This window comes from Trachurus japonicus, chromosome 11, assembly GCF_045865225.1.
Source record: "Trachurus japonicus isolate A0001 chromosome 11, Traja_1.0".
NCBI lineage: Eukaryota > Metazoa > Chordata > Actinopteri > Carangiformes > Carangidae > Trachurus > Trachurus japonicus.
In genome coordinates, this window is record NC_140917.1 from 19,896,767 (window position 1) to 19,921,218 (window position 24,452).

At 45.1% G+C, this 24,452-nt stretch overlaps 1 protein-coding gene across 3 annotated transcripts in view; it reads left to right on the top strand.

Annotated features, from left to right (window-relative positions):
* jarid2b (jumonji and AT-rich interaction domain containing 2b) overlaps positions 1-24,452 on the top strand; it is a 108,409-nt gene that overhangs the window by 74,181 nt on the left and 9,776 nt on the right. For 2 of the 3 annotated variants that reach the window (XM_085791572.1, XM_085791573.1), the window contains exons 4-7: positions 3,834-4,057; positions 13,483-13,701; positions 16,558-16,802; positions 22,444-23,968. In XM_085791572.1, coding sequence (XP_085647698.1) covers positions 3,834-4,057; positions 13,483-13,701; positions 16,558-16,802; positions 22,444-23,968 — 2,213 coding nt within the window. Of the gene's footprint in view, positions 1-3,833; positions 4,058-9,061; positions 9,164-13,482; positions 13,702-16,557; positions 16,803-22,443; positions 23,969-24,452 lie in introns of all 3 variants that reach the window. The other variant, XM_085791571.1, reaches the window with a different exon arrangement.

Genomic DNA, 24,452 nt, shown 5'->3' on the forward strand with positions numbered 1-24,452 from the left:
TAACAAAAAACAGTCATGTCATTGCAAATTGTTCCCATGCTGATTTCTCAATATTTACCTTGGGAAGTGTGGAAGTGAAGTGTTTGTGTGTGTTTTGTCTGCAAGTCTCTGCTGCACTTGAACCTCAAGTATCAAGATTGTCTCCTCGGCTGTTAATTAAAGCCATGTGGCACGCCGTCAATAGGCCCGTATTGGCAAAACTTTGGGGGATGAATTGTATTGAATTTGTTAAATAAGTGTTACCGTAATTGTTTTTTATGCCCTAATTTCCTCACACATTAAGAATAACAACACTAAGCTGTTTTGCCATTCAAGTGCTGTTTTCAAACCGGAGAGGTGTCATCTTTAGAATAATTATTTTTCTTTCTGAAGTTGTCGTTTCCCCAACGTTGTATTCATCTGTTTCCCCGGCTTCTACATTCCCTGCCAAACTATTACATCATCAGTGAAGCAGATCTTTTTTTATTGCATTTTTTATTAGCCCTGTCTCCTGCGTTAGCATACTATTTTAAAACGGAGAGAACGAAGATGACAACCGAAAATGCATAATGTAAACAGAATTTGGTCCAATTACTAGAGAATTACCTGTAACTAGAAACGTATTTCCAGTGTTTGTTTGAGTTTGGGAAAGGCCCCCCAGCATATCTCCCATGTTAGTTAATAGGTAACAGATAACGGAGGATTCTCCCTGGAAAACCTGAGGCTCTTGACTGTCTAGACAGGATGTAGTAAGCACATTGCTTTATTAGCTCATCTGTGTCTGTCCTCATTCTTTTGCACAATCGCTTGTGCTTTATTTCTGTTGTCATACTCTGTTTTTTCTTTGTGTGTATGTGTGTCAGTTATCCCCCTCTGTCTGGCTGTCTTTAAGCCGTTGAATGGGATTCTGTTCATCTAAGGCTGAAGCAATAAAGCTATCCAGGGTTTGTCTTACCACAGAGTCACCAGTCTCCCTCCTCTGCTTGCTGTTTTTAAGAAGTGTTCCTAGCTCAGTTTAGTCTACATCCCTCCCTCCCTGTGTGATTACACACGACTGAATTTATAGGACAATGGGACGTGGATGGCTGGCTGCACATTTGCACATTTGAACCTCATAATAGCAAAGCAGCAGCTGCACACCCATGAATACATGCATGCAGATGTTAATACATACGTCTATGTACACACATTGCCATGCATTAAAGAATTACATTAATGTCAAAATGCTATTTTCTTAAGTGTCATCTTCGGTGTGTGCCTGTGTGCAGCAGAATGTAAATGCGCTGTGTCGAATTGCCAAACTGGATGTTGTGGCATGTTTGTGGTTAGAGTTACCTAACTGTGATCTATACTGTGTCCTTCCTTCTCTCTCCGTTTCCTTCCCCTCTCCTTTGCTTATCCTCTCATTCACAACATCCTTCCCAGTCTTACAGTCATGCAAACCTCTTCTCTTTTAACTTTCCTTTGCACATCAGCCTCCCTGTGGCCCTCTCTTTCTCCCCCCTCTCTCCATCACTTTGGCCTCATCCCCCCTCCATCCTCTGACAGTGACTGCAATCTCTATCCCTAGTGGTCCCATGGCCAAAGCGCTTTGTTTTATCATAGTGTGTGTGCGTGAAGTTTCATGGGGGAAAGACTTGACTTGAAGCCCGGTCAGCAAGTTGTGCGTTTTGTAGAAGTTTATGGATGTGTGTACATTTTCCGTCTCTTCAGTCAGGCAGCAGCTTAAGGCCAGCCTAGCAGACACAATGTGGATGTGTGAAATGAAGAGGAGGTGCTCTACCTCTCACACTTCACTCACCCTTTGCACTTGTCTCTCTTGCTGTGTATCACACCTCTTCTCTAAAGTGTTTGATTTTCATTGGTTTATTCGCTCCATTCGTTTTTCTCAGATTTGATCATTTTTTAGATCGTTTTCTCCCCTGTCTCTGTCAGGTCTCTTCCTCTCTCTGTAATTTGCTCCCTTTTACTATTAGATCCTTTATCTAAACTGGTTGACAACTCAAAATTTTATTTTTCTGTTTTTTTCCTCCCTTCATTCTTTGGGAGCACTTCAAATTTTATCTTTCAAATCCATCACAGTCTTACATGAAGCGTCTGCTTTATATTGTTTTTCCAACTGAATAGAAAATAATTTGTTCTGTGATACCAGGGGAAAACTTCCTGTACTCCCTGTTCGTACCTATCCTTCTTCTGAAGGATGACGGGAATTTGTGTAGTTGCTGATCACTTTTTTGTTCTGTAGAATACCAGCTGATACGACTTTGTTTACAGAGTGTTTGAGTGTAAACAAACAGGACGTGTGCAAACAGCTGTGTGCTCAGTTTCCTCACACCTTACGCTCGAACTCGATGCTTTGACGATGTGTATGCAATCATCTCTCAATTTCTCACATATCGAGCCTACACCCATGTCACGGCAGGAAATTGACACGTTTTGACACCGCACTGTTCTCTGATTGAAGTGTAATCGGAGCTGTGCACCTTTCAGTGGCTGCGCCAAATGCATTGTGGGTGTTGTCCAGACATGATCCTATCTTCCCTGACTTCAATCCTGTCTGCGGCAAATTGACAAATAATACTAGGATATCACATTGCTTCTATTACTGCTTCTCAACCTTTATAGCGTAACTCAGGCACACACACACACACACACACACACACACTCACACACACACACAGTAGCGCTAATCGATTGAGGCCACTTGCTGGTTCACGTACCTCCTGAGAAGTCTAACACAAATGGTTTGTGTATGTGCACGCATGTGTCTAGACATCAAGGCTGTGTGTGTGTGCTTGCACATGGGTTGTGTAGGCAAGTGAGTCCAAAGCCTTTTTTTTTTCAGACATCCACTTCTTTAATATTCTCCTCCGTCCCTCGCCTCCACTGACACACACTGTGAAATAAAGAGAGAAAAGAGACAAGCGTGGAGAAAAATGAAAGACATCTCAAAGGCTTTGTGGACTGCAGAGGAAAGCAAGGAGAGAAGGGGGGAAAATAATGGAAGATGGGAAAGAGGTGGGAGCAAAAGAGAGAAAGCAATGAAGAGAGATGCAGAGATGAGGAGTCTCAGTTGTTGTGTTGTTCCTTTGGCAGATGCGTCCTGTGTATTTGGTTATCATCAGCTGCTCTGGTGCCGTCCTATAGACGCCTTAATTACCTTCCACCAGAGCTCGACAGGAGCGAAACAGCAACGGCTACATGCATACATTTCCATGCACCTGTAATTTACTCATGTAAATAACACACATTTACATACAAACACCCACACACACACGCTGAATGACCATGTCAGATGCCGGCGAGAGTGTGTGGGTGCCTGCGCCTCCAAGTGATCGTGAGCTCATGCTCCATTCCGTTCTTCACTACAGGGTAATTGTTTGAGCAATACACTCTACAGTGAAACAATAGACAAAGGGCCACAGCAATGATGAAAATATATGAGAGAAACTGAACGTGTGTGTGTGTGTGTGTGTGTGTGTGTGTAAAAGTGTGATTTTAATCAGCTGCAGACAACAAGATGTGTAGGGATAAATGATCAGCAGGTACACAAGGTCTACTGTAATAACACTGGGCTAATATAATAGCAGCTTCTCTGTGTGTTTGTTTTGTATGATAATATTTTATTATTTGAAAATCAACATGATTTATTGTGTGAATAAGCTCATAATTGTCATCATGTGAACATGGAGCTGGAAATCTCTAGCAGTCATGGTGGTCTTCTTTTTTTTTGTCATATTTTCCCACCCCTCTCAGCTGAACGAACACCGCTCTGCTCGGCTGTAATTAAACACCACATATCACATAGTTCACACTCTCATTCTTGTTGTTGTCTCCCCCCCCCCCCCCCCCAGGCCTCGGCTCCAGGCTCAGAGGAAGTTCGCCCAGTCGCAGCCCAACTCGCCCAGCACCACGCCCGTCAAAGTGGCCGAGCCAGCGAGCCTGACCACCGGCCTGGCCACCGTGCCCTCCTCGTCCCTCACGCTGCTCGCCTCCTCATCGCTGTCCTCCTCCATTCAGGACCTGTCCAGGCGCAAGCCCAAGACAGAGGACTTCCTCACCTTCCTCTGCCTCAGAGGTAAGACACCGCGGAGTGGAGCAGATGGAGACATAATTACATGCACACCTACGAGCTGCAGTAGAGCTGGAGGGATGTTGTTGAACAAGAAAGAAGCAGATACGTCTTGTTCTAATATTAGAGGTTTTTTTTAACAGGTCTCTGCTACACATTACCTCAGAGGCTGGACAACATTCTGCTGCTATTTAACTGTCTAATAACAAGCGTATGAAGACACCCAGCCGACTGCCAAATATCAGAACCAAGCATTCCCGAGACATGTCGTACTGTATGTGCAGCTCGGTGCTGACGTTTGGTTGCACTGAGATGAATTATCTCATGTAAACATCTAAAGGGAAACCTGAAGTGTGGTTTAACACTTTGCCCTAGTCTTTATTTTAGATGTCACACACACACACACGCACACACACACACATACATACATACATACATACATACATACATACATACATACATACATACATACATACATGCACATAAGCAGTTCAAGAGAACATATAATAGGTTCTTTTCAAGTCCGGATTTAATCACGTTACGCCCACACATACACACAGACAAAACCACGTATACATAGTACAAATGTCTGTGCGCACGCCCAAGGCTAAGGTTATCCTGCATTTCATCAGCTACACGTCTCCCCCCTCATACCTTTCAACAACTATCTGTCTCTTTAACACCCTGCCTATCACCTTCTACCACAGCAGCTGTTTGTGCATAGAGTAGTCGCACAGTCACACACCCTACACACAGGTTCATGGACACTATGTCACACCTTTGATGTCAAATAAACTGTAAAATCCACGACAGGGCAATTAGCATTTTGGTATGTGTGTGTGTGTGTGCCAGCCACAGACAGCAGCATTGTTTATTGGGAGTGTCCTAACGGGAAACACTCTTTCTTTTTCAGTCGAATGCAAACACTATCACACCCCTAAATAAACTGCACATTAAGTCATCATGTTAAACACTTCTTTTTTCTTGTGAAAGAACAGAAGATATGGAAAGAAGAGCGAGTGTCACATTCAAGGTGTGAACAGAAGTAATGAAAAAAAAGTTTACGGCAATTTTCTCAAACAACCTTGGCTGTGACTTCTCTGCTATCTCAGTGTTACCCTTTGTTGAATATCCCACTCACCTTTTTTTTTCTTTCCTTAAACATACCCTCGCAAACCAGAAATTAACTCATTTGGAAGACAAAACCCTTTCCTTCAGATTAATTTATCGTTATCATTATTAACCTCTGCCCATTTCACAAAGTAGGCTAAAGATTCAGAAGAGGCAAATTTAGATTGGAGTCTGTTGGGACGTGATGAGCTATACGTTGCCACTCTGATGAGAATACCCTTATTATGGGATGTCATTTTCACCTTACAGGGTCTCATTCAGGAACATATAATTGGAGGTTGCTAAAAGTGACTGAAGCCTTCGGTGAGAGGGGCTTTGATTTGCATATATAGGCCAAGGCGTTACATAGGCTAATGATATAATGTACCATATTCTTTGAAGTTGAGATTATTCTAAGCTCTGGGTGCTAAACCAGCCCCACCCCTCATGTGTGGAGTGGTAGACTAATGAGGTGCGGGTGGCTGGTCCTGACTCAGTTTTGATGCTGTCTTTCTTTATAATTAAGGTTAGGATTGGTGCTTTGCAGGCTGATTTCTAGGCCTCTTCTCTGCTGCGCTGCTAATGCTAATTTTAGAGCTAGGCTGCTAAGCTAACAATTGAACGGTTTTCCACTGGGCTTTTTCCACTCTGCCGCTCCCTGCTTTACTGCTGTATTTATAGACCCAGTTTAGCTTTGTGTGTATATGCATAATGTGTGTGTGTGTGTGTGTGATCCATGCTGTGAGGATGACATTTTCCTGTGCGGGCTTCTTCTGCTCTGTTTTTCCCCTTGGCCTCTCATATGACCCATATGCTGGGACCCTTACCAAGACAGGGACATGGGAGAATGTCAGCTGAGCCCTTGAGGTTGTGTGTCTGTGTGTGTGTGTGTGTGTCCCTGTGTGTGTGTCCAAGCATGTGCATGAGAGAAAATCCACGCTCTCCACTGATGTCGCCTGGTTGCTGCTTATCTCCTGCGTGCCCTGCCATCGGGAGCGTGCGTGCGTGCGTGCGTGCGTGTCAGTGCCTCGGTGTGTACCTGCAGCACACGTCGGGCATCCAGGGTGTGTGACGTGACACAGCCTGTGAGGATATCTGTGTTACCCTGGTTAATCTTTTCAAAGCGTCTCAAGTCTTTGATATCGTCTGAAACACTCCCCCACCTCCCTCAATCCCCTTTAGGATTCTGATACATGCCTCTGGTGATGTGACCACCACACACATTAGGCTCCTTCATGTCTGCTCCCAAAATGCCTCTGACAGATTTGCTGGCTGTGTTATGGATATCTCAAATCCATTATGCCTGTAATTCTCTTTCTTTTTCAATTTGATCTAGAAATCTTTCTAACCTCCCCCTTTTTAAAAAAAAAAAAAAAAAAAAAGTTTTTTATGGGACATTTAGCAACGTTTCCACCCTCAAGCACCCGTCTGTGGTGATTTCTGGGATTCATCTCAGGTCAAACGTTCACAAAGTGTAAACACACACCCCACACACCCACTGCAGTATTTGCTTATCTTATCTGATAAACATTACGCATCCACCCCAAAGGCCTCCCATCCATCACTCACTCTGACAGCGACATGAAAGTAGTTGGAACATGAAGGCTTTTCGAAGTGATAAAGTGAGCAACGAAATGAGAAACAAATGTTGTGAAAGCGGGGGCTTTTGTGTCCCTCAGTGTTGTGAAATTACAGCTAACAAATTCAAGCTTGTAATTGATAGTGTTTTACTCTTTTGGGATCTGTTTCGCCGTGATAATGGATTGGCTGACTGCTGCTGCTGCTGCTGGTAGTGATGGTCGTATTGTTGCTGTATCTGAGGAAAAGTTATTTTTAATTCCTCCAGGGGGGAGCAGGGGTGCCAGATTATTCTGATGCAACGTGGGAGTAACTGGACGGAGAAGTGGGAAAAACAAGATTTCTGTCTACTGTATAGAAGGATGCACGCCATGTATGCTCACCACCCACACTGTCTAGGGCCTATATTCTGTATTTATCTCACTGCTCATCTCTTACTCCAGCAAACGTGTACACACTCGCACTCGCACACAAGCCAGAGCGCTCATCCCTCGCCTGTGTTCTCAGATTGGTGTTTATGTGTGGTCCAGGCCTGTAGTTGGGCTGTTTATATCCATGGAGAAAGCCATTTGGGTGGTAGCCAGACAGTCTGCCTCTGGCCCCGTCTGCCTCTGGTAACCTACAGGCTGCAGTGCTGCCGCTCCGAGGGTGGGGGCAGCACCGAGAGGAGCAGAGGGAGGCGGTGTAATACACATTCAGATTATGTGCCTTTTTATCACATTGTTTTCATCATCTGATGGTTTTCGTTTCAAATTAACATAAACTCCTAATTAACTGAACGCAAAGTCTTTCAGGAATGATTGTTGTCATGGAGTTGAACTTACTGCACAATTTACAAAGGTATAAAGGTTATAATGGTTGTTTTCTTACCCTCACTTTACATTTTAAGCAAGAAGAAGCTTAGTTAGATTGTTCTCAGTCAGGCTAAAATACACACACATGCACACACTCCCACAAACGCACAAAATACACATTGACATACATGAGATAAGAATAGATTAGGGGGTAAATAAGCAACTGTCTGCACACACACTCCTGGAAATAAGTCTCTTACATAAGATTAATTTCCAGGAGTGCAATTTTGTGTTTCTTTTTCCTGTGATTTTGTATGTGTGTGTGTCCGTGTGCCAGGGTGCATGTACACCACTGCTGCAGCCACCTCTCTGCCCCCTGGGCCCTCATCCACATGCCTGCTAGCACCAGCGTGCTCTCTCGCCCCTCTCCCTCCCTCCCTGTCCCGCGGGTTCAGCGAGGCCAGTGTCTCTGCTCTGCTTACATAACCCCAAAGCTCTGACCTAGTGAACCAAAGACCTCAGATTCCAAGTACGTAATTACACGTGTGAGATAAATGTGGAATTAAGTGAATTATAATTTAGGACTTGTTATCTTTGTAGCTGGTTTGTTAGGTCTGATTTTGTTTGATGGTATTTTTATTCCCCGAGAATCTCGCTTAACTAGAAACGCACTGTCACTCTGGGGAATAGATTTTCAAGTCCAACAGCTACTCGTGTGTCTCTCAAGTGCACTGCTGCTGTGACAAGCGAATTTCCCTCAGGGATAAGGTACTTTTCTCTCCCCTCTAATGTATGCCTGCTGTTTGATTAAAAAAATACTGGAAAGTGTTTGTGTAGAGCTGCGACTTCCTCGCTGCTGACGATGCTCACAGAAGTTGGCGAGGCAGCGCCGGCTGATTCTGTATTCTCGTCCGAGTGCGGAGCCGCTGTTTGTGGGGGTTAATGGTTTCGTTGACATCGAAGAATGTCAATTGGAGACGTAATCCCTCTCTCAGTCTCCCTCTCTCTGTCTCTCTGCTAAGAGACTGATGAAGAGTTTTGGCACAGCTCAGCCAGAAGGGGAGATAACTTTTTTTTTTCTCTCAGTGCCAGAAAAACCTACATTTGTCCGACCCTTCTCTTAAAAACAGGCCTCGTGCTTCCTGCGCACACATGCTGCATTTTGTTCTAAGTCAGCGTGTCCATATGTCCCCATGGCAGCTAAACCCTCTTGATTGACTATTTAAATTGTCCTCATTGTTTCAGTTCCAGTTAAGGGGACAAAAGAAGGGTAGCCAGAGAATGGAGGGTTTGTAATTATGCCCCCCCACCCACCCAAAGCCCTGTTAAAAATGACAATCCTAATAGACTCTTTCAGACCTAATTATGATTTGTCTGCGGTTGGAATGAGGTGGATGAAAAGATGGTGTAATTGGGGGATTGGGCTCAAGCCCTGTTGGAGATCTTGGAGAAGGCCTGAGTTGTGCGTTTTCACCGTATATATGTGTATGCCTGTGTATCCTTGTGTTTGTGTGTGTGTATTCTCTAGGAGCTGATGGATTGAGGGTTTCTGTGCCAGAGACGGATTCTGTAAATCTCTGGTGCTGGCCCCAGACGTATTGCTGCTGCTCCCGTAGTCGGGATGCAAGTGGTCAGTATTTGACCGCTGGATGTGTTGGACAGGCTCGTTCCTGTGTCCGCCTCTCTTTTTCTCCCTTTCTCTCCCTCCTCCGTCTCCTCAGAATCCTAGACAGTCTCATTATTTCTTTGAATAGAATAATGCTCAGAGGTCGTGACATCCGTTCAGTCTATTTGGTCCTTGTCTTGTACCACTCAGTATTCCTCTGCCTCTCCTCTTTTTTCTCTTTCTTTCACACTTTCTTATGTCTCTCTTCCTCTTTTCAGTTTACTCCATATGAACATTAGCCTTCTCAGACTTCTGGGGATCATGTATTAAATGCATTTAATCCCAAGCGCCCAACTTTACTATAAAAGCACACACACATTTTCTGCCATGTTTGTACGTTTTCACTTGTTCCTATCCATTTCCCTGCCTCCCCCAAAACAAGCACGCACCCCTCCCTCAGTTTCTGCCCCTGGGTGCCCCTGAGGTCTGTTTGCCATTGGCCCACTGACCCCTGTTCAGGGCAGTAAATTACAGCCATTTAGCTAATGAAGCGAGTCATTAGAAGCTGATTGGGCCAGTGTGTGTGCTGCCTCGGTGTGTTTGTTTGGTCTAAGAGAGGAGCGTTTGCTCTGTCGCCAAGATAAACGAGGTGTCTCTGCATGTGTTTGTTCGTGTGTTTGTGCGTCTTTAGGCCCTGTGTGTGACTTTGTGAGTGTGTGTATATGTGTATGCCACCCAATCCTCCCGGTCTGATCCACTGGTTAAAAGCCAGAAAATTAAACTTTGCTGCAAAGTGGCTCTGAAACATGGGCTCAGCCGCTTATTATTGTCTGAATCCTTCTTCAGATGCTGTATGCCAAGGAACTACAACAAAAACACACACTGGACTCTGTTTTCCAAGCTTCTTACTCACAGAGGCAACGGGAGATTCTGTCCCAGCCTGCAGAGAAGCAGCACCTACCACGCGGGTTACTGTGGATTATGTAAAAGTAATATTTCACTGCTCTCCAACAGTTACTTTTTGCCCTATAGACCTCCTTTTGAAGTTAAAGAGAGCAGGTAAAAACTCCATTAATATCTGTTCAGGGAATCTGCTGGCACTACAGATTGTTCTCTCTTCAGCTCTCTGAGGAGATAATTAGAAACTGGCAGAGCTGCTGTGTGAAAAGTCAGATCCAAGGCACAACAAGACTTATTATTACCAGGCTCTACTTTTTTAGTGCTTGGAAAGCTTTGACACAAGTACGATATTTAAACTAGGCTTGCAAAATAAATGCAGAGTGACATGTGGAAACCACAGGTCCCCAGACTGGCCAGTAATAGTTGTTAGTGCACAGTTCAAAGATGCAGTAAGAAAAGGATGGTGGAATAATGATTTCAGTGTGCTTATAATATCCTGTGCTCATCACAGACGGAGAAAATAATCTGTCACATCAACATTATTTAAGAAGTTGATTTACAGCACTTTGTCGGTGCAGAAAGAACAGGGATTTTCTAGCTTGGTGCTCGTGTCTTCTCTTAAAAGACTTTAATTCTTCAGCGTGGGCCATTTAGGGAAAAATGCTTCAGGATTGGACAGTTCTCTGCCGTGTGTGGTGCTGGTTAGCAGCAGCTAAGCCTTGCACCATGTCTTCTCCTTTGTCATTAGAAAGCCCAGGCTTAGCCAGGGTGTCATTTAAGCACTGACTGTAACCACATGCACATACACACTCACTTGCACACAAATGTTTACTGCATCCAAGCCAAGCTCTTTGCAGCAGATGTGATTGTGTGTGTGTGTGTGTGTGTGTGTCACAGATATTGATTACACAGTGCTGGTTACTAAACAGTTACTCAGCCCTCACCGGCTTCTGTGCGTGGTTACATAACTCTGATGATGACCTAATGAATGAGCATTTTCCCTTCAATCTAAGTCATGTTGTCCAAATAGAGACCTCGTGAATTCCTTGGAGTATTTTTGCTGCGAATTTCTGGATTTTTTTCTTATAAAAATCAGATGTACCCCTGGTGTAAGTCGGTTAGAAAATTGAATTATTTTGGTGTTATCTTTACATTTTAATTAAGCCACTTAATAATGTATTGAATGTGTAAAATCTAAGATAAGTATTCAGCACTCTCCACAGCAAGTGCGCTAATTAAATAATTGCCTCGGCTAATTCTTAATTCGCTCTGTGTAATTTGAAGTAGCTTAATGCAGGCTAACTGAATTCAGCCTGTTTTTCGCAGGAAGCTTAGCATTATTTTAATTGACATATAATCGCACATTGCTTCCCATTAATGCCTGTGCCCCTTGAAAGGGTCATAAAAACCACAGTAGTTGCTCATGCCATGCAATTGATTTAGTCATAAAGGACTCGCAACTTCATAAAAATCTGGCGTTTCCTGCTAATAAACAGCCGGATTTAATCGAAGCTATGAGGATGTTGCATAACCAAACATTCTTGTCAATTAACAGTCACAAACATGCAATTATGAAAATGACGAATCCTAATTGTAGAGATTGAATTTTGCTGGAGTTCTGACCTTTCGTCAGTCACTCGAGGTCCTCACACACATTCATGTATACACACGTTTTTTAGCTGTACATAGCTTACAGTAAACAATAGGTTGTGTTGCCCATAATGTGTGTAAGTAGACAGGACTCATGGAGGTATAATATGTGTATTCTTCGTATTGTCCATGTTCACTGTGATAGTTGAGGGAGAAGGCCAATACGATGCTTTGGAATCAGAAGGTCATCAATGGATCACTCCACTTCGGTTAAAGAAAATGCAGACGCTGTGCAGACTGCTAATTTTCATCTTGCACTCGGAGGTCTGTGCAGTCAATTTGTGGCAAAGATCAGCACCGTTTTTAATGTTACTGGAAGCACACTGGCACATGATACAGTAAAAATGATTTACAACTCTGCCCATGTCTATATATTTTTATATTTCTGTCCAAACATACATTGCCAGTCAGTACTGCCGCTCTCCACAAGGCCGCCTTTTTTTTTTCTTTTTAATAAATTCCCGCATCTGTATGACTGGAGCAGCTGTTTGCACACTGATTTACGAGTGCAACATTATGAGATTTAATAACATAGCTTTGGGCTTTATGACCTTTTATGAGCGCGAGTGTGTGTCTACGTTCGGCTAACTGAGGTAACATTATAGGCCGTCCAATGCCAAACGCCATTTGCCTCCTTCCAGCATGTAGTGACTTAGATTTCTCAGAGATGACAATGAAAGTGATTGAGTGTGACAGAAAAAGGAAAGAGAGGGAACGTCAGTTTTCGTCTGCGGGTACGAGGAGAGATTGACAGTAATCCTGTTTTGGAAGAGTGAAAGCGACAGATTTGGGATTAGCTCGGCAGCAAGAGAGCGAGACTATTTCGTTTCTAAAGTAACTCTTTTACAGAGTTAGATATTTGAGCACATGTACAGTGTATATATGTCTCAATAAAACTGTCAACATCGAGCGTCTCCGTGGGAAGATTTGACTTGTTATATGCTCCTAATGCTCTGGCTTCAGTTGTAGCGATCAGAGTGTGTTCATCACCTCCCCTCTCCCTCTGCATCAGTGATCTCCCCAGCAGCAGCACCGCTAATACTAATGTCTCACACCGACACTCTCAAAACATTGTAACAAGAAACTAAAAAAATGGATAAGAGATGTGGATAAATGGGGAAAAAAAGGATAAACACTAGGAACAAAGATCAAGGTCAGGTGATAAATGATATTTCCCATAGAAGCAACTTATCGGTGTGAGATTTGAGGAGCTGACAGGTTTGGCCTGATTCAGGCAAAGTGCAAATGCTGTTGAAGTTAAAACTGCTTTGGCTTTGCAAATTATTCAAACATTATGCTCTGTGTGTTTGTGCGTGTGTGCGCGCGCGTCTGTGTGTGCACGTTTGTGTGTGTGTGTGACAATGGAGCAGCAATGTGCAGAGCAGTTTACAAAGCATCAATAGGCCACCAGCTGGGATAATAACAGATGAAAAAAAAACACAGCAGTACAATCACCATCGTTCACAAACCCTTCAGCAACTTCTATTTTTACATAAATTTTTCACCACTTACACATTGATGTTAATTCATCTGCAATGTCTGAGATTAAAATGAAAAAAAGAGATGTTTATTTTCTCCACACATGAACAACTGGGGGTCTCAGAAAAGGTGTATTTGTGTTCAAATGGGATAACATCTCATGTAGACTTTATCTGCAGTAAAGCAGCTTTTTCTTATTTCAAATTGTCAATTTTCCTTTTCCTCTCCCTTCCCTCCATCTCCGGCTTACCCCTTCATTATTCATCTCCCTCCCTCCCTGCCTCCCCCACCCCACCCCACCTCTTTGCACTCAGGTTCATCGGCCCTGCCCAGCAACATGGCCTACTTCGGAAGCTCCCAGGAGGAGGAGGACCTGGAGGAGGACGAGGAGGAGGAGGAGGAGGAGGTGAGGAACGGCGGTGGTATCCACTCTCACGGCGGGGGAAGCAGTAGCCAAGCCTCGGCCTCCTCCTCCTGCCATTCGACACCTCGCAAGGGCAAGCTCCCCGCCAGGCAGCCGCTGAACGGGCATGGTAAGGAACAAGAACACCGGCTCGGAACAAAAGCATGTCATATTTTTTTTTATTGGGAACACACCTCTCCTGTCTTCATACTCCGGTTGAGTTGATCTAATGCGCCGCAGACACCCCCAGTGTGAGCATCTGAGGAGGAGGAGGAGGGGATAAGATGGAGGAGGTGAAGAGGGAAAGAAAGAGAGAATAAAAGAGGGGGTTTGTATAGAGGATGGAAGTGGAGGAAAAGATAGATGGAAGAAAAAGAAAAAATGAGTGTAGGTGCACTAGCAGAATAACTACAGAGGAAAGGAAAGACAAACTTGAACAGTAAAGTCCCCCTCTCCCTCCCTCTGTGTGAGTGAGTAAGAGCGATTTCAAGTTTGCCCTTTTTTTTCCCACCACAGAGACGGGGTAAGTCACATGGGATAGTCGAGCAGCTCATCGACTCTTTCCACCCCAATTAACACTTAGCTTGCTAAGCCCTAACAAGGTGTTTATGCACACTGCAACAGCTGGCCGGGGCCCTCTGCTTACACACACACACACACACAATGTAGTGACAGCATACGTACACTCCTTGGGGGCACATAGACATTTGGATGAATACACATACACACACTTGTGCGCAACATTCAGGAAATCAGATGCGTGCAATTGAGCCTATGAGAACAGACTGGCACTGTAAAATCAAATTTCAGAAACATGACCTGTTGTCCAGAGAAATAATGCAAAATATAAGCATATAAAATATCTTAAATCAGAGTCAACTGTACAATTCATAGAGAGCTTTAGAGAACCAAATTTAACCTGGAGGCCCTCCCTCCCTGGCAAACTTTAGAGACACACAATCCTTCCGACCAGGCGTTTCCCCGTGAAACAAGGACTGGATTTCAACCCCCCCCTCTCCCACCAGTCTGTAGAATCATCGCCAGAAAAGGTTCAAAAGGTGAACGCTTTGCTCAGCTTTTTCCTCTGTCATCCTCTCAAGTGGAATGTGGAGGAGGATAGAAACTGTTTGGGATTAAGAAAGAAAAACAGAGAGAGGTCCATAGCTGCATATACTTGTCTCTCATTCGAACAAGAACATCTGTAGCCTCGCCATGAAACACAAACTGTACATTTGCATATTTCTGTATAAGGAGCACAAACTGTAGGACAGGGAGACCTGTTCGAACAAATCCGGGCTTGTTGTGTGCATGAGGACAGCTTATTCTCCCTTCTTATCTCATATACCAACACTGTTTGCAAAGCAGCTTGGCGCCTTCACCGTGATATGCTAAATAAATAGATAAGAAGGAAATAAGCTGATATACTTTGTAGGGGACAATAAGAGATGAGGGGGTTAAGGACACAGAAACGGACGTGTGTATACATACGTAGGTGTGCACACACAGTCAAGACTGGGCCATTGCCTCAGTGTTGAGACAGTGTTTATACTGTGTTGGATATCAGGCGCACACACAGACACACACACACCTTTGTACATTTTGCGGTATTAAGATGGGTGTCAAACGTGACACTTTAATATGCAGCTCGGGCCCCGCTCTTTCCAGCAGGAGCAGGGTTATATGGGCTCTCAGGGAGGAGGGGGGGAGGGGGGAGGAGGTGGTGAGGGAAGGGGGGGCAGGCAGTTGAGGAAAAAGGAGAAATAGAATTAGTGAGAAACATCTTATTCTGGGAGGTAAAGAGAGACGGGAAGGGCCCTACATTGTGAGCCATTCATCAGCTCTCCGTCTCTCCGCTTCTCTCTCTCTCTCTCTCTCTCGGCCATGTGCCATGTTGACATAGCTAAATTAAACAGCTTTTATTGGGCTCCGTTTCTTGCTTAGCTCACTTCTCAAAATGTCAGGATTTCTCTCATTTTTTATTGAGGCTGGGGCCCCAGAGGCTCGCAGACACTTATTTCTGGTTGTGGGTCCACTTTCCCATTCACATGAATGAATAACACACACACACACACACACACGTGAAAACTTTTTGCATTCACTGATATGAAAAATGACACATACAGGTTGCGTACGGAACGCACTTCTTGCTTTTCAAAGTATACCGTGCTATACGCTGTGTAGTGTAAAGACGGTTTGTTTGCGCTGTGGCCTCTCCTGTCATTCTTTCCACACAGCCTGTTGCCTGTTGATATTAAAATGCCATGAAACGTCAAATTGACCCTGGTTTAAAAAAGCTGAAGAGGGAGCTATTGAAATGTGTATGTTAATTACCTCGCTCCTGTTCGACTCGCTTAGCATCATCCCCGGGGGCTGCTGTAGTCTCCGTCCATTTTGAACAGGTTCATTGACATGTAGCATAAAGACGTTTTCATGCACACCTTAAATCATGCATATTTCACTGATTGGGGGCTATATGTTAGCCAAAAGCCTGTCACTCCAATGTTTGTGCGGGCTTTTCCACTTGATCGTTGTGGTTCGGTGCCAGGAGTGTGTAAGCCATTCTGCGCTACAGGGATGCATTTGCATAATGTAGACGGTAGCCTGAAAAAGCATAGTAGCTGTATGTCCTTTTAAGGGTAGTCATGCCATGGCACTGGATGGGAACTTTCCACAGGGTCTTATTTTTTCTTTACAGTGGTGTATTTTATTTATTAATTTATATGTTTAATTTATATTAATTTATTATCTATACTATTTTTTTTTTAAATATGGGAACTTGCATTACAAAAAACCATATAAAACCAGTATAAATTCCTGAGTTTCAACAGTGCAGCAAAGCTAAGAGGACACCCAAGGTCTTCATGATGAATACAAGCCCGATTCATGCACTGAGAGAGGTGCTTGTAGACAACCTTCTCTCCCTGTATTAATTAAAAATCACAAAAGCAACACACTTAATTCTTCTGTTTCCCTCCCCCTCTTTCAGTGTTCAACAGCCACAGCAAAGCAGGGACCAGGGAGAGTCCGAGGCCCAAGGCGGGGACCCACGGCAGGGATGCGCCTGCCCCGCCGCTGCCGCCTCCTCCGCCTCCACCTCCGCCCCTCCTGAGGGAGCGCAGCGAGCGGGCGGAGGCGCGGGAGCACGTGAGGGAGCAGCAGGCCCTGGCCAGCGGTCGAGGCTCAGCCAACGGGCTGCCACCGAGGAGAGCTGCAGAGGAGCTACGCAAGCAGGTGCTGTAATTTTAATAATGGAATTGAGGGATCAGGTCTGGACAGTTAAAGGAGGAGTCAGATGGACACGTGATGTGTCGAGCTCGGTTCATTCACATCAGAGACAAATATCAGTCGAGATAGTTTGTTTGTTTATTTATTTGTCTTCTTGCCACCACCATATATGGACACTGTAAACTATACTAGACTTAATATAGATCAGCCAAGTTCCTAGACTATCGGTCATCTACCCATATCCTCCTTACTTTCCTTCTAACATGAGAGCTGCATGACCTTCTCAGAAACTCTTGTCCCTTATGCTTGAGTGACACTCATGAAAGGAAAACCACATGCCATCAAGTACCCACTACTTGACTAAAGTACTGACTAAATATCACACAGAACGGACGAGAGGAAACATAGAAGTGTTTCTATGGCTTGTAAAACGTGACGGGAGCATCCATTCACTGTGTGTTTTACCTAAATTTGCTGGAATATTCTGCATTAACCAGCTCAATTAGCAACATGCTTGTTTGGCTATCAGGCCCATTTGAATTACCCCTCTCTTTTCGTTGATGCCACGTCTTCTTTTTTTAATCTCCCTCTCAATAATTTCCTCTAACTACTCCTGTGCCTTTCTTGTCTCCCTGCTATACATCCTTTTCATTGCTCATTACCTCATTTCCTTTCCCTTTACCTTACTATCTTTGTGCAGCTCTTGTCTTCACGCTCTCCTCTCCTCTCCTCTCCTCTCCTCTCCTCTCCTCTCCTCTCCTCTCCTCTCCTCTCTCGTGTCTGAGAGAGTAATGATTGTGTTTTGGCCTGCCGTGACTGCAGCTATATTTAGTAGTGCTGGCTAGGGGCTGTGAAAGCCAGCATCCCTCTATGGTACTTAGCAGGTTTCAAGGAACCCCGCAAAGAAAAAGAAGAAGAAGAAGCGGAGAGGGAAGAGAATGGGCAGAGGTGGCTTTAGTCAGAAAACAGGCAGTCTGTCTTAGGATCACATAATGAGACGCAATTGTCTGCTGAGGCAACTTGTCTCTCTTGTCTTTCCTCTCTCTTATAATCTGTCTCCCAGTTTTGCTCCTTTTCCGTCTTCCTGTCCATTTCCTCCCCTCCCTCTCACTTCTTATTGAATACCATCCTCCAGGCAGTGTTGCTGCTGTTGCAGTTGTTGTTGATGTTGTACTGTTCTTCTGCTGCTGATGCAGACTCAGGCATGTGTTTCAGGTTTTTTTTTTTTTTTTAAGTGGCTGGAATTGTCCAGTAAAAAACCAACAATGAATCTCAATGAGAGCGTCTGCCTGCCAAGACAAACTTCAGGCTCGCTTAATCGCTCGTCTTTGTTCTGTGGCTCTTCCTCTCCACTCTCTCGCTTTCTTTTTCAATTCGCTGCTTGGCACCCCGTGTGATTCTTTTGACTCCTCTCATACCATGTATTTTGTTTTTCCTCCTGCACTCTCATTTCCACCTTTCTTCTCTCTTTATATCTCCGGCTCTCTCGATCTCATTCATTTTCTCTTCATGCGCCACTCTCTCTCTCTCTTTCTCTGTCGCTCTCTCTGTTCCTGTGTCAAACAGACGGATCTTGCCCTTGACAACATGGCTCCAATCATTTGGAAGGATTAGTGCTTTTTTTTTTTTCTTCCTCTTACTCTCTCTCCAATTAGCATGAACAGTATGTGCGTCAACCATGTGTGTTCAAGACACGCGCACACACTCACACACACACTTATACACACGACCAACTGTGAAAATACAGACTAAGCCATATAAAAGGTTAAGTGATTATGTAGCCGTAAAGCGAACTACGAGTTCTGTGTGTAAAACCGAAGGGTAGAGGCATTATCATAATTCAATTCACCATGATTCAGCTCTCCCTAATTTAATAGTGGCTTGTATCAACAAAATACATGTGCCGTAACAGGACCTTTTTATAAAACAATATGATTCTAGCCATTTTAATTAAATAACAAAAGCGAGGATGTCAGCAAAGCAGCTGCACGCAGCAGTAAGCGCAGGTGGGGTTTGCAGGGCCAAACCATTTAGCCGAGTCGGCATCCTTTGAGAAGTACTCTGCACTTTCTTGTTTAGTTGTTTGTCCTCAGACGTCAATTAACCTTCCTTTCGCTATTACAACATGTACAAAATTGGAAAAGATGACAAACAAAAGAACAAGAATGGCTTGTTTATTTGTTTTTTTTGTCCCTGTAGGTTGAGGCTTTATATATAAGGGATTTTTTGCATGGTGTGTTTTGTTAGTGCCAGGCTATAGTAACCTTTCTCCAGCTGCTTAAAAGTCAACCTGCCCTGGGCTGCATCACATTGCGCCCCTAATAAGACAGCAAAGGGGAAAGGGGGCTTAAGCCGGATTTATGTCTCGTGGTCGAGATGTTCCGCCAGTCGCGCCGTAAATGAGTGTGGCATAGGAATTGATTTATAGTTCAGCGTAGGATTTAACCCCCTGATTGTCATTGCACCACAGTTCCGCGTGATGGATGCGTTGGATGCTATCAAACAATGGATTGCAGCCATTATAAACCTCAACTTACGGTGGCTACAGTATTTCATAATCTAAAGGAGGTGCTTGTCAGAAGCATTGGAAGCTCAGGTGGAGCTGCAGAACCTCCAGTACATCAAACAAAGACCACATTTGATTTCAGGTTTAAAAAAGAGTCGATGATTGTGTCTTTTGTCGGCCGACAGTGATTCTTAAGGGTTAAACTTTCTTCTTTCTTCGTCTTCTACTTCTTCTATCCTCTGGCTGGCCTTCTCTCGCTGTCCTCCTCCGTTGCCCCGCTCCCCTCCTCCTGCTCAGGGCCGGCTCCTGCAGATGTTGCCTGTTAAAAATCTTCCTGCCAGGCCTCAGCTGGGCTATAGCAACACATGATGTCATCTAGACCCACCTCCCTCTCCCTCCCCTCTCCCTGCTCACGTGCGACCGAAATCCACCCCAGAACAGTCTCCGGCTGCCTGTGCCTGTGTGTGTGTGTGTGTGTCTGTGTGTTTGTGTGTGTGTATGTGCCTGCGTGTGTGTGTGCGCGCGTTCTATTTTTTCCCTTTTGGCTTCATTGTCTTTCTTGTTCTGTTCATCATCCTTTTAATTTTTGTTCGAATTCTGCCAGTGCCTTTTAGCAGGAATGAACTATCCTTTCATTATCCCGCTTTCTTTCTTTCTTTCTTTCTTTCTTTCTTTCTTTCTTTCTTTCTTTCTTTCTTTCTCAGCTCCTCCTCCCCTACCTCTTTATTCTGTCTTTTTTTTCTTCTATTGCCATCACTCTCTTGCCATCCTCCTCTTTCACCAGACCAAATAATTAAAGGGAGGAAAGTGAGGGAGACCTGCGGAGCCCCCCTAATGACCGCCGGTCCTCTGAGCCCTCCTGTGGCAGGAAGCGGTCATGACAGTGTGTCTCTTGGCCTCGACGCTTTGTCAGCAAACTGTGGCTGGATAAATATAGCAGCTGTCTGGACAACTGCTGCTTTAGCAGTTACTTACTCTCTCAGCATCAGTGGAACTCTAAATAAACACACACATTGGACTTTGTATTGATTTGCCAAATGGAACAATAAGAAATAAGTCAGTTGTGAGATTATGTGTCAGATTGATAATTAATTCTCTAATAAATAAAATCACACTGACTGTAGGCTACAGCTTGTTTCTGAGAAGTGAACATTATGTGTGACACAAAGTACAGAAAGTGTCACATGAAAACTGTTGTACTTATTTGGCAGCTCTCCCAGTGCAGCCGTCCTTCATCCATATTCTACGTTCTCTTTCAGACTTTCAACATTTCCACTGTTCACTCCATTGCAAACATGTCTTCTCACTTCTCACTTTTTGTTTTTTATATTGCGTGTGTGTGTGTGTGTGTGTGTTAGGGGTGGAGGGTGATTGACGCAGGCAGGGTTAGGTTTCAGTCCCCCCTTATCTTTTAATGGTCTGATCTTTGTGTCAGCCCCCCGCCACCTGAGACGAACACAATACAATACGTGTGCACACACACAGACACAAAGTGTGACACGAGAGCCCTTCAAAGGCAAACCTGTCAATGGGCCGGCTGTCACCTCCCTCCTGTGGCGCCTGACTGTGATTAATAACTCCATCTCTCCCATCCTCCCTCATTTCTTGCGTCTGCGATTCATTTCCAGCTGGTATGTACAGAAAGTCTTACAGATACTGTAGACAGACGACAGCCACACATGATTATCCATACACATTTGTGTGTTTTCTAACGGCTCTGTCTATCTAAAGGACTTTTCGGTAAATGAGTTTATCCCTGTTTTGTCTGGATGGGTTGAGAAGAAGAGTTAATGAGTAAAGGCAAAGAGAAAATCAGATTTGATTTTGCTTGAAAATGTTTTCAAAATAAAATGTAGGGAAAAGAATACTCCTTTATGTTAAAACAAGTACAGCAGCATGACCTCCAGCTCAGCCTTTTCACATATTGACAACCAAATACTGATCGTCAACTTCACAAGAGCAGCAAACACTCTGCTGGGCCTTTTCTTTTCTTCACACAACACACATATATACACCAATCAAAAGGAAAAGAGAGTAGGAGAAGGAAGAGGGAATGGGAAACTCCTGGCAGCACTGAAAGTGGGCCATGAAAACAGAGAGAGAGAGAGAGAAAATGGATATTCATGGAAATGCATACAGGCAAAGTATACGTGGATGATGCTGAGAAAAGGGAGTATACTAAAAAAAAAAAGACTGCAAGGCTGGAACAAGACAGACAGAAATACACAGTGGTTTTAAACATGCACTGAGGCGGCTGTAAAGCTCTGTCCACTGAGGGAGAGGGTGGTCATGTCTCTTCCCACAGCTGTAGCCAGCCAGCCGGCCGGGGAACCAGACACCACTGTACCAAAGCTCTGATCTACAGCTGGGTGCCTCAAAGACTGTGCACACACACTATCACATGCACAGACACACAGTCACAGACACTCCCACTGCTCCCTCTGTCTATCTCACATACACACACAGAAACACACAGGCTGAGTTTTTATTCATAGCACAAAAATTGAATGATAGCATTTTAAAAAACCATAGCAAATAAAAGGCCAGTTTTTTTTTTTCTGTTGTTGCTCAAATGGAATCTTATTCCATCCCAGCGACCCCACCTCCTACCTCATACTGTCCAGCCATCTGCTAGCAGAGACCACAGAGCCGTCGCTGCTCTCCCTCTCTTTATTTTCCACCCATTCTAAACTGTTGTTTATCTCAGGATGTGGTTTTGACAAAGTCATCAAAAGTTTGAGCTGCAGTTTGTACAAGTGCACTGCATTTGAAAAGTATAGTAATCCAGACAGTTGATTGGTTCTCTAATGAATAGTGCAAGTTCCCACAAATACTTTTGGCCAAAAGATTTATTGCAGAGCTGAAAAGCTCACAGCTTCATTGGCAGTGCATGTGTTCTTTGACTGCAGCATGAATATTCTTTTATTACATTTCTTTTGTATTGTATAATATTTTTAGCTTTTACATGTATGTGATCTGATACACAGGACAAAAGGCATGTGATCAGGCCAGATCATCTTGAGATTTAAGCTTTGTCAGCATGATGTGCCAAATCGTTTTTCAGTGATATTTCCTTTATATTTGAAATGCTGCGTATCTAATGTGTCCCATCTCTCTCCCACTCCCTCTTGTTTATCACAGGTCTCTAAAGTGAACGGGCTGACGCGGGCGGGCTCGGCACAAGCTGTCAGTGGTGCCAAAAAGAGCCGCGACTTCCGACTGCCGTCCAAAACTGTGAAGAAGTACACAGCCACCGTGTCCAAGGGCCACGTCACTTACACCAAAGCCAAACAGAAAGAACTGGGCAAGAAAACCAAACTCAGCAGCAGCAACAAACACAACAGCGCCGCCTCGGCAACATCGTCAGCGAACAATCACAATCAGCACAGCCAGCCAGCAGCCAGCAATGGGCTGGCCAACTCAGGAAAAGCAGCGGCACCAGCCCACCACAGCAATGCAAAAACCCGCAAACAGGTGCTACTATCCAATGGGCTGCACAATGTGGCTGCCGGTGCCCGTCTCAACGGGAGGCTAAACGGGCAGCGGCACAACACCCTGGCCAAGGAGGACGGGCAGAGACAGTGCCAGCAGGGCCAGGGGGAGTGTCCGGGTCGAGAGGGACTGCGTAACTCCAAGCGGCGTCTGGAGGTGGTGCTCAACTCGGTGGGGACGGGGATTGTCGAGCAGAAAGCCAAAACCACTGGCACCGAGGCGAAGAAGGCCAAGCTTCAGCCGACGCCTCTGGAGACGCGCAGCAGCAGCAAGAAGGTGGCCAATCAAGAGAAAGCTGCCACGCAAATCGCCACCCCTACCACTCCAGTTTCTAATGGACATGAATCAGAAACTCCTTTGTCTCCTAAACAAACTCCACATGTTACCCCACCTCCTACTCCCCCACCTCAACAAACCCCAACTCCTTCTACACCAGCAGCCAATACGGAGCCGGTGAACCAGCGACCCAAGCGGGCGTCGGCCGGCAAGCTGATGTTGATACGACAAGCACAGCAGCAGCAAAGCAGGTCTCATGGTCGGAACTCCTCCTTTTCCTCCCCGTCATCAGGCCAGAATCACCCACAGAACCCCAGTCGTGCCAGCACTACCTCAGACCCCCAACAGACCTCCGTGTCCTCCTCCTCATCCTCCTCCTCCTCCTCCTCCTCCTCATCCTCCTCCTCCTCCTCCTCCTCCACCACCACCACCACCTCCTCCTCCTCCCCGATTAATTCCACCAACAGCCCTGGACAGCTGAAACCAGCAGCGCTGCGGCCCGCTGAGCGTGACAAAGAGTGGGAACGTGAGAAGGAGATGACGCGCCAGAAGGAACGCGAGCAGGAGAAGGAGTGGGACCGCCAGCGGAGCAGGCCAGAGGGCTGGGCAGCGCTGGGCGAAGTCCCTGTGTTCCGGCCAGCGCCGCGCGAGTTCCAGGACCCCCTGGTGTACTTGGACGCGGTGAGGGAACAGGCCGAGGCGGCTGGCATGTGCCGCGTTGTCCCGCCTCCAGACTGGCGGCCAGAGTGCAAGCTGAGCGAGGAGATGCGTTTTGTTACACAGGTGCAGAGGGTCCACATGCTGGGCCGGCGCTGGGGTCCCAACGTGCAGCGGCTGGCCTGCATCCGCAAGCACCTCAAATCTCAGGGCATTACCATGGATGAGCCACCTGTGATTGGTAAGTGAGACTCACAAATGTATGAATGAACAAAACAAGGACAAAAAAAAAATCTCACTGACTTAGCTAAGCAACAGTCCATAGAGGACGTCAGACATCAGAAGATGATGCACAGTTACCTTCTCAGTCTCCTGCAGGTGTACCTGTTTTGTCAAATCTTTCTGGGTTCTATAAAGATTTTTAAAAAGCAGCCAGTAAGCATATCATCAAATATATAGCAACTTCCATTGGTGTGAGTGGAGGTCTGAAAGCCTCAGTGGCGCTCTGCCTGATTTTATCTTCCTGTTTATAGTTGACAATAACAATGTGGAACAACACAGCGAGGGGCCTGACAGGCTGCAAAAACAATATTTCCCCCAGAGTGCCTTGTTACCTTCCATTTCTCACTATGACATCAGCATTTTATTTTATGAACGTTTAATCAGTCCTGCTTCAGACGGACACTGTGTGTGTGTGTGTGAATTTTTATAATGAGCGTGTGTGT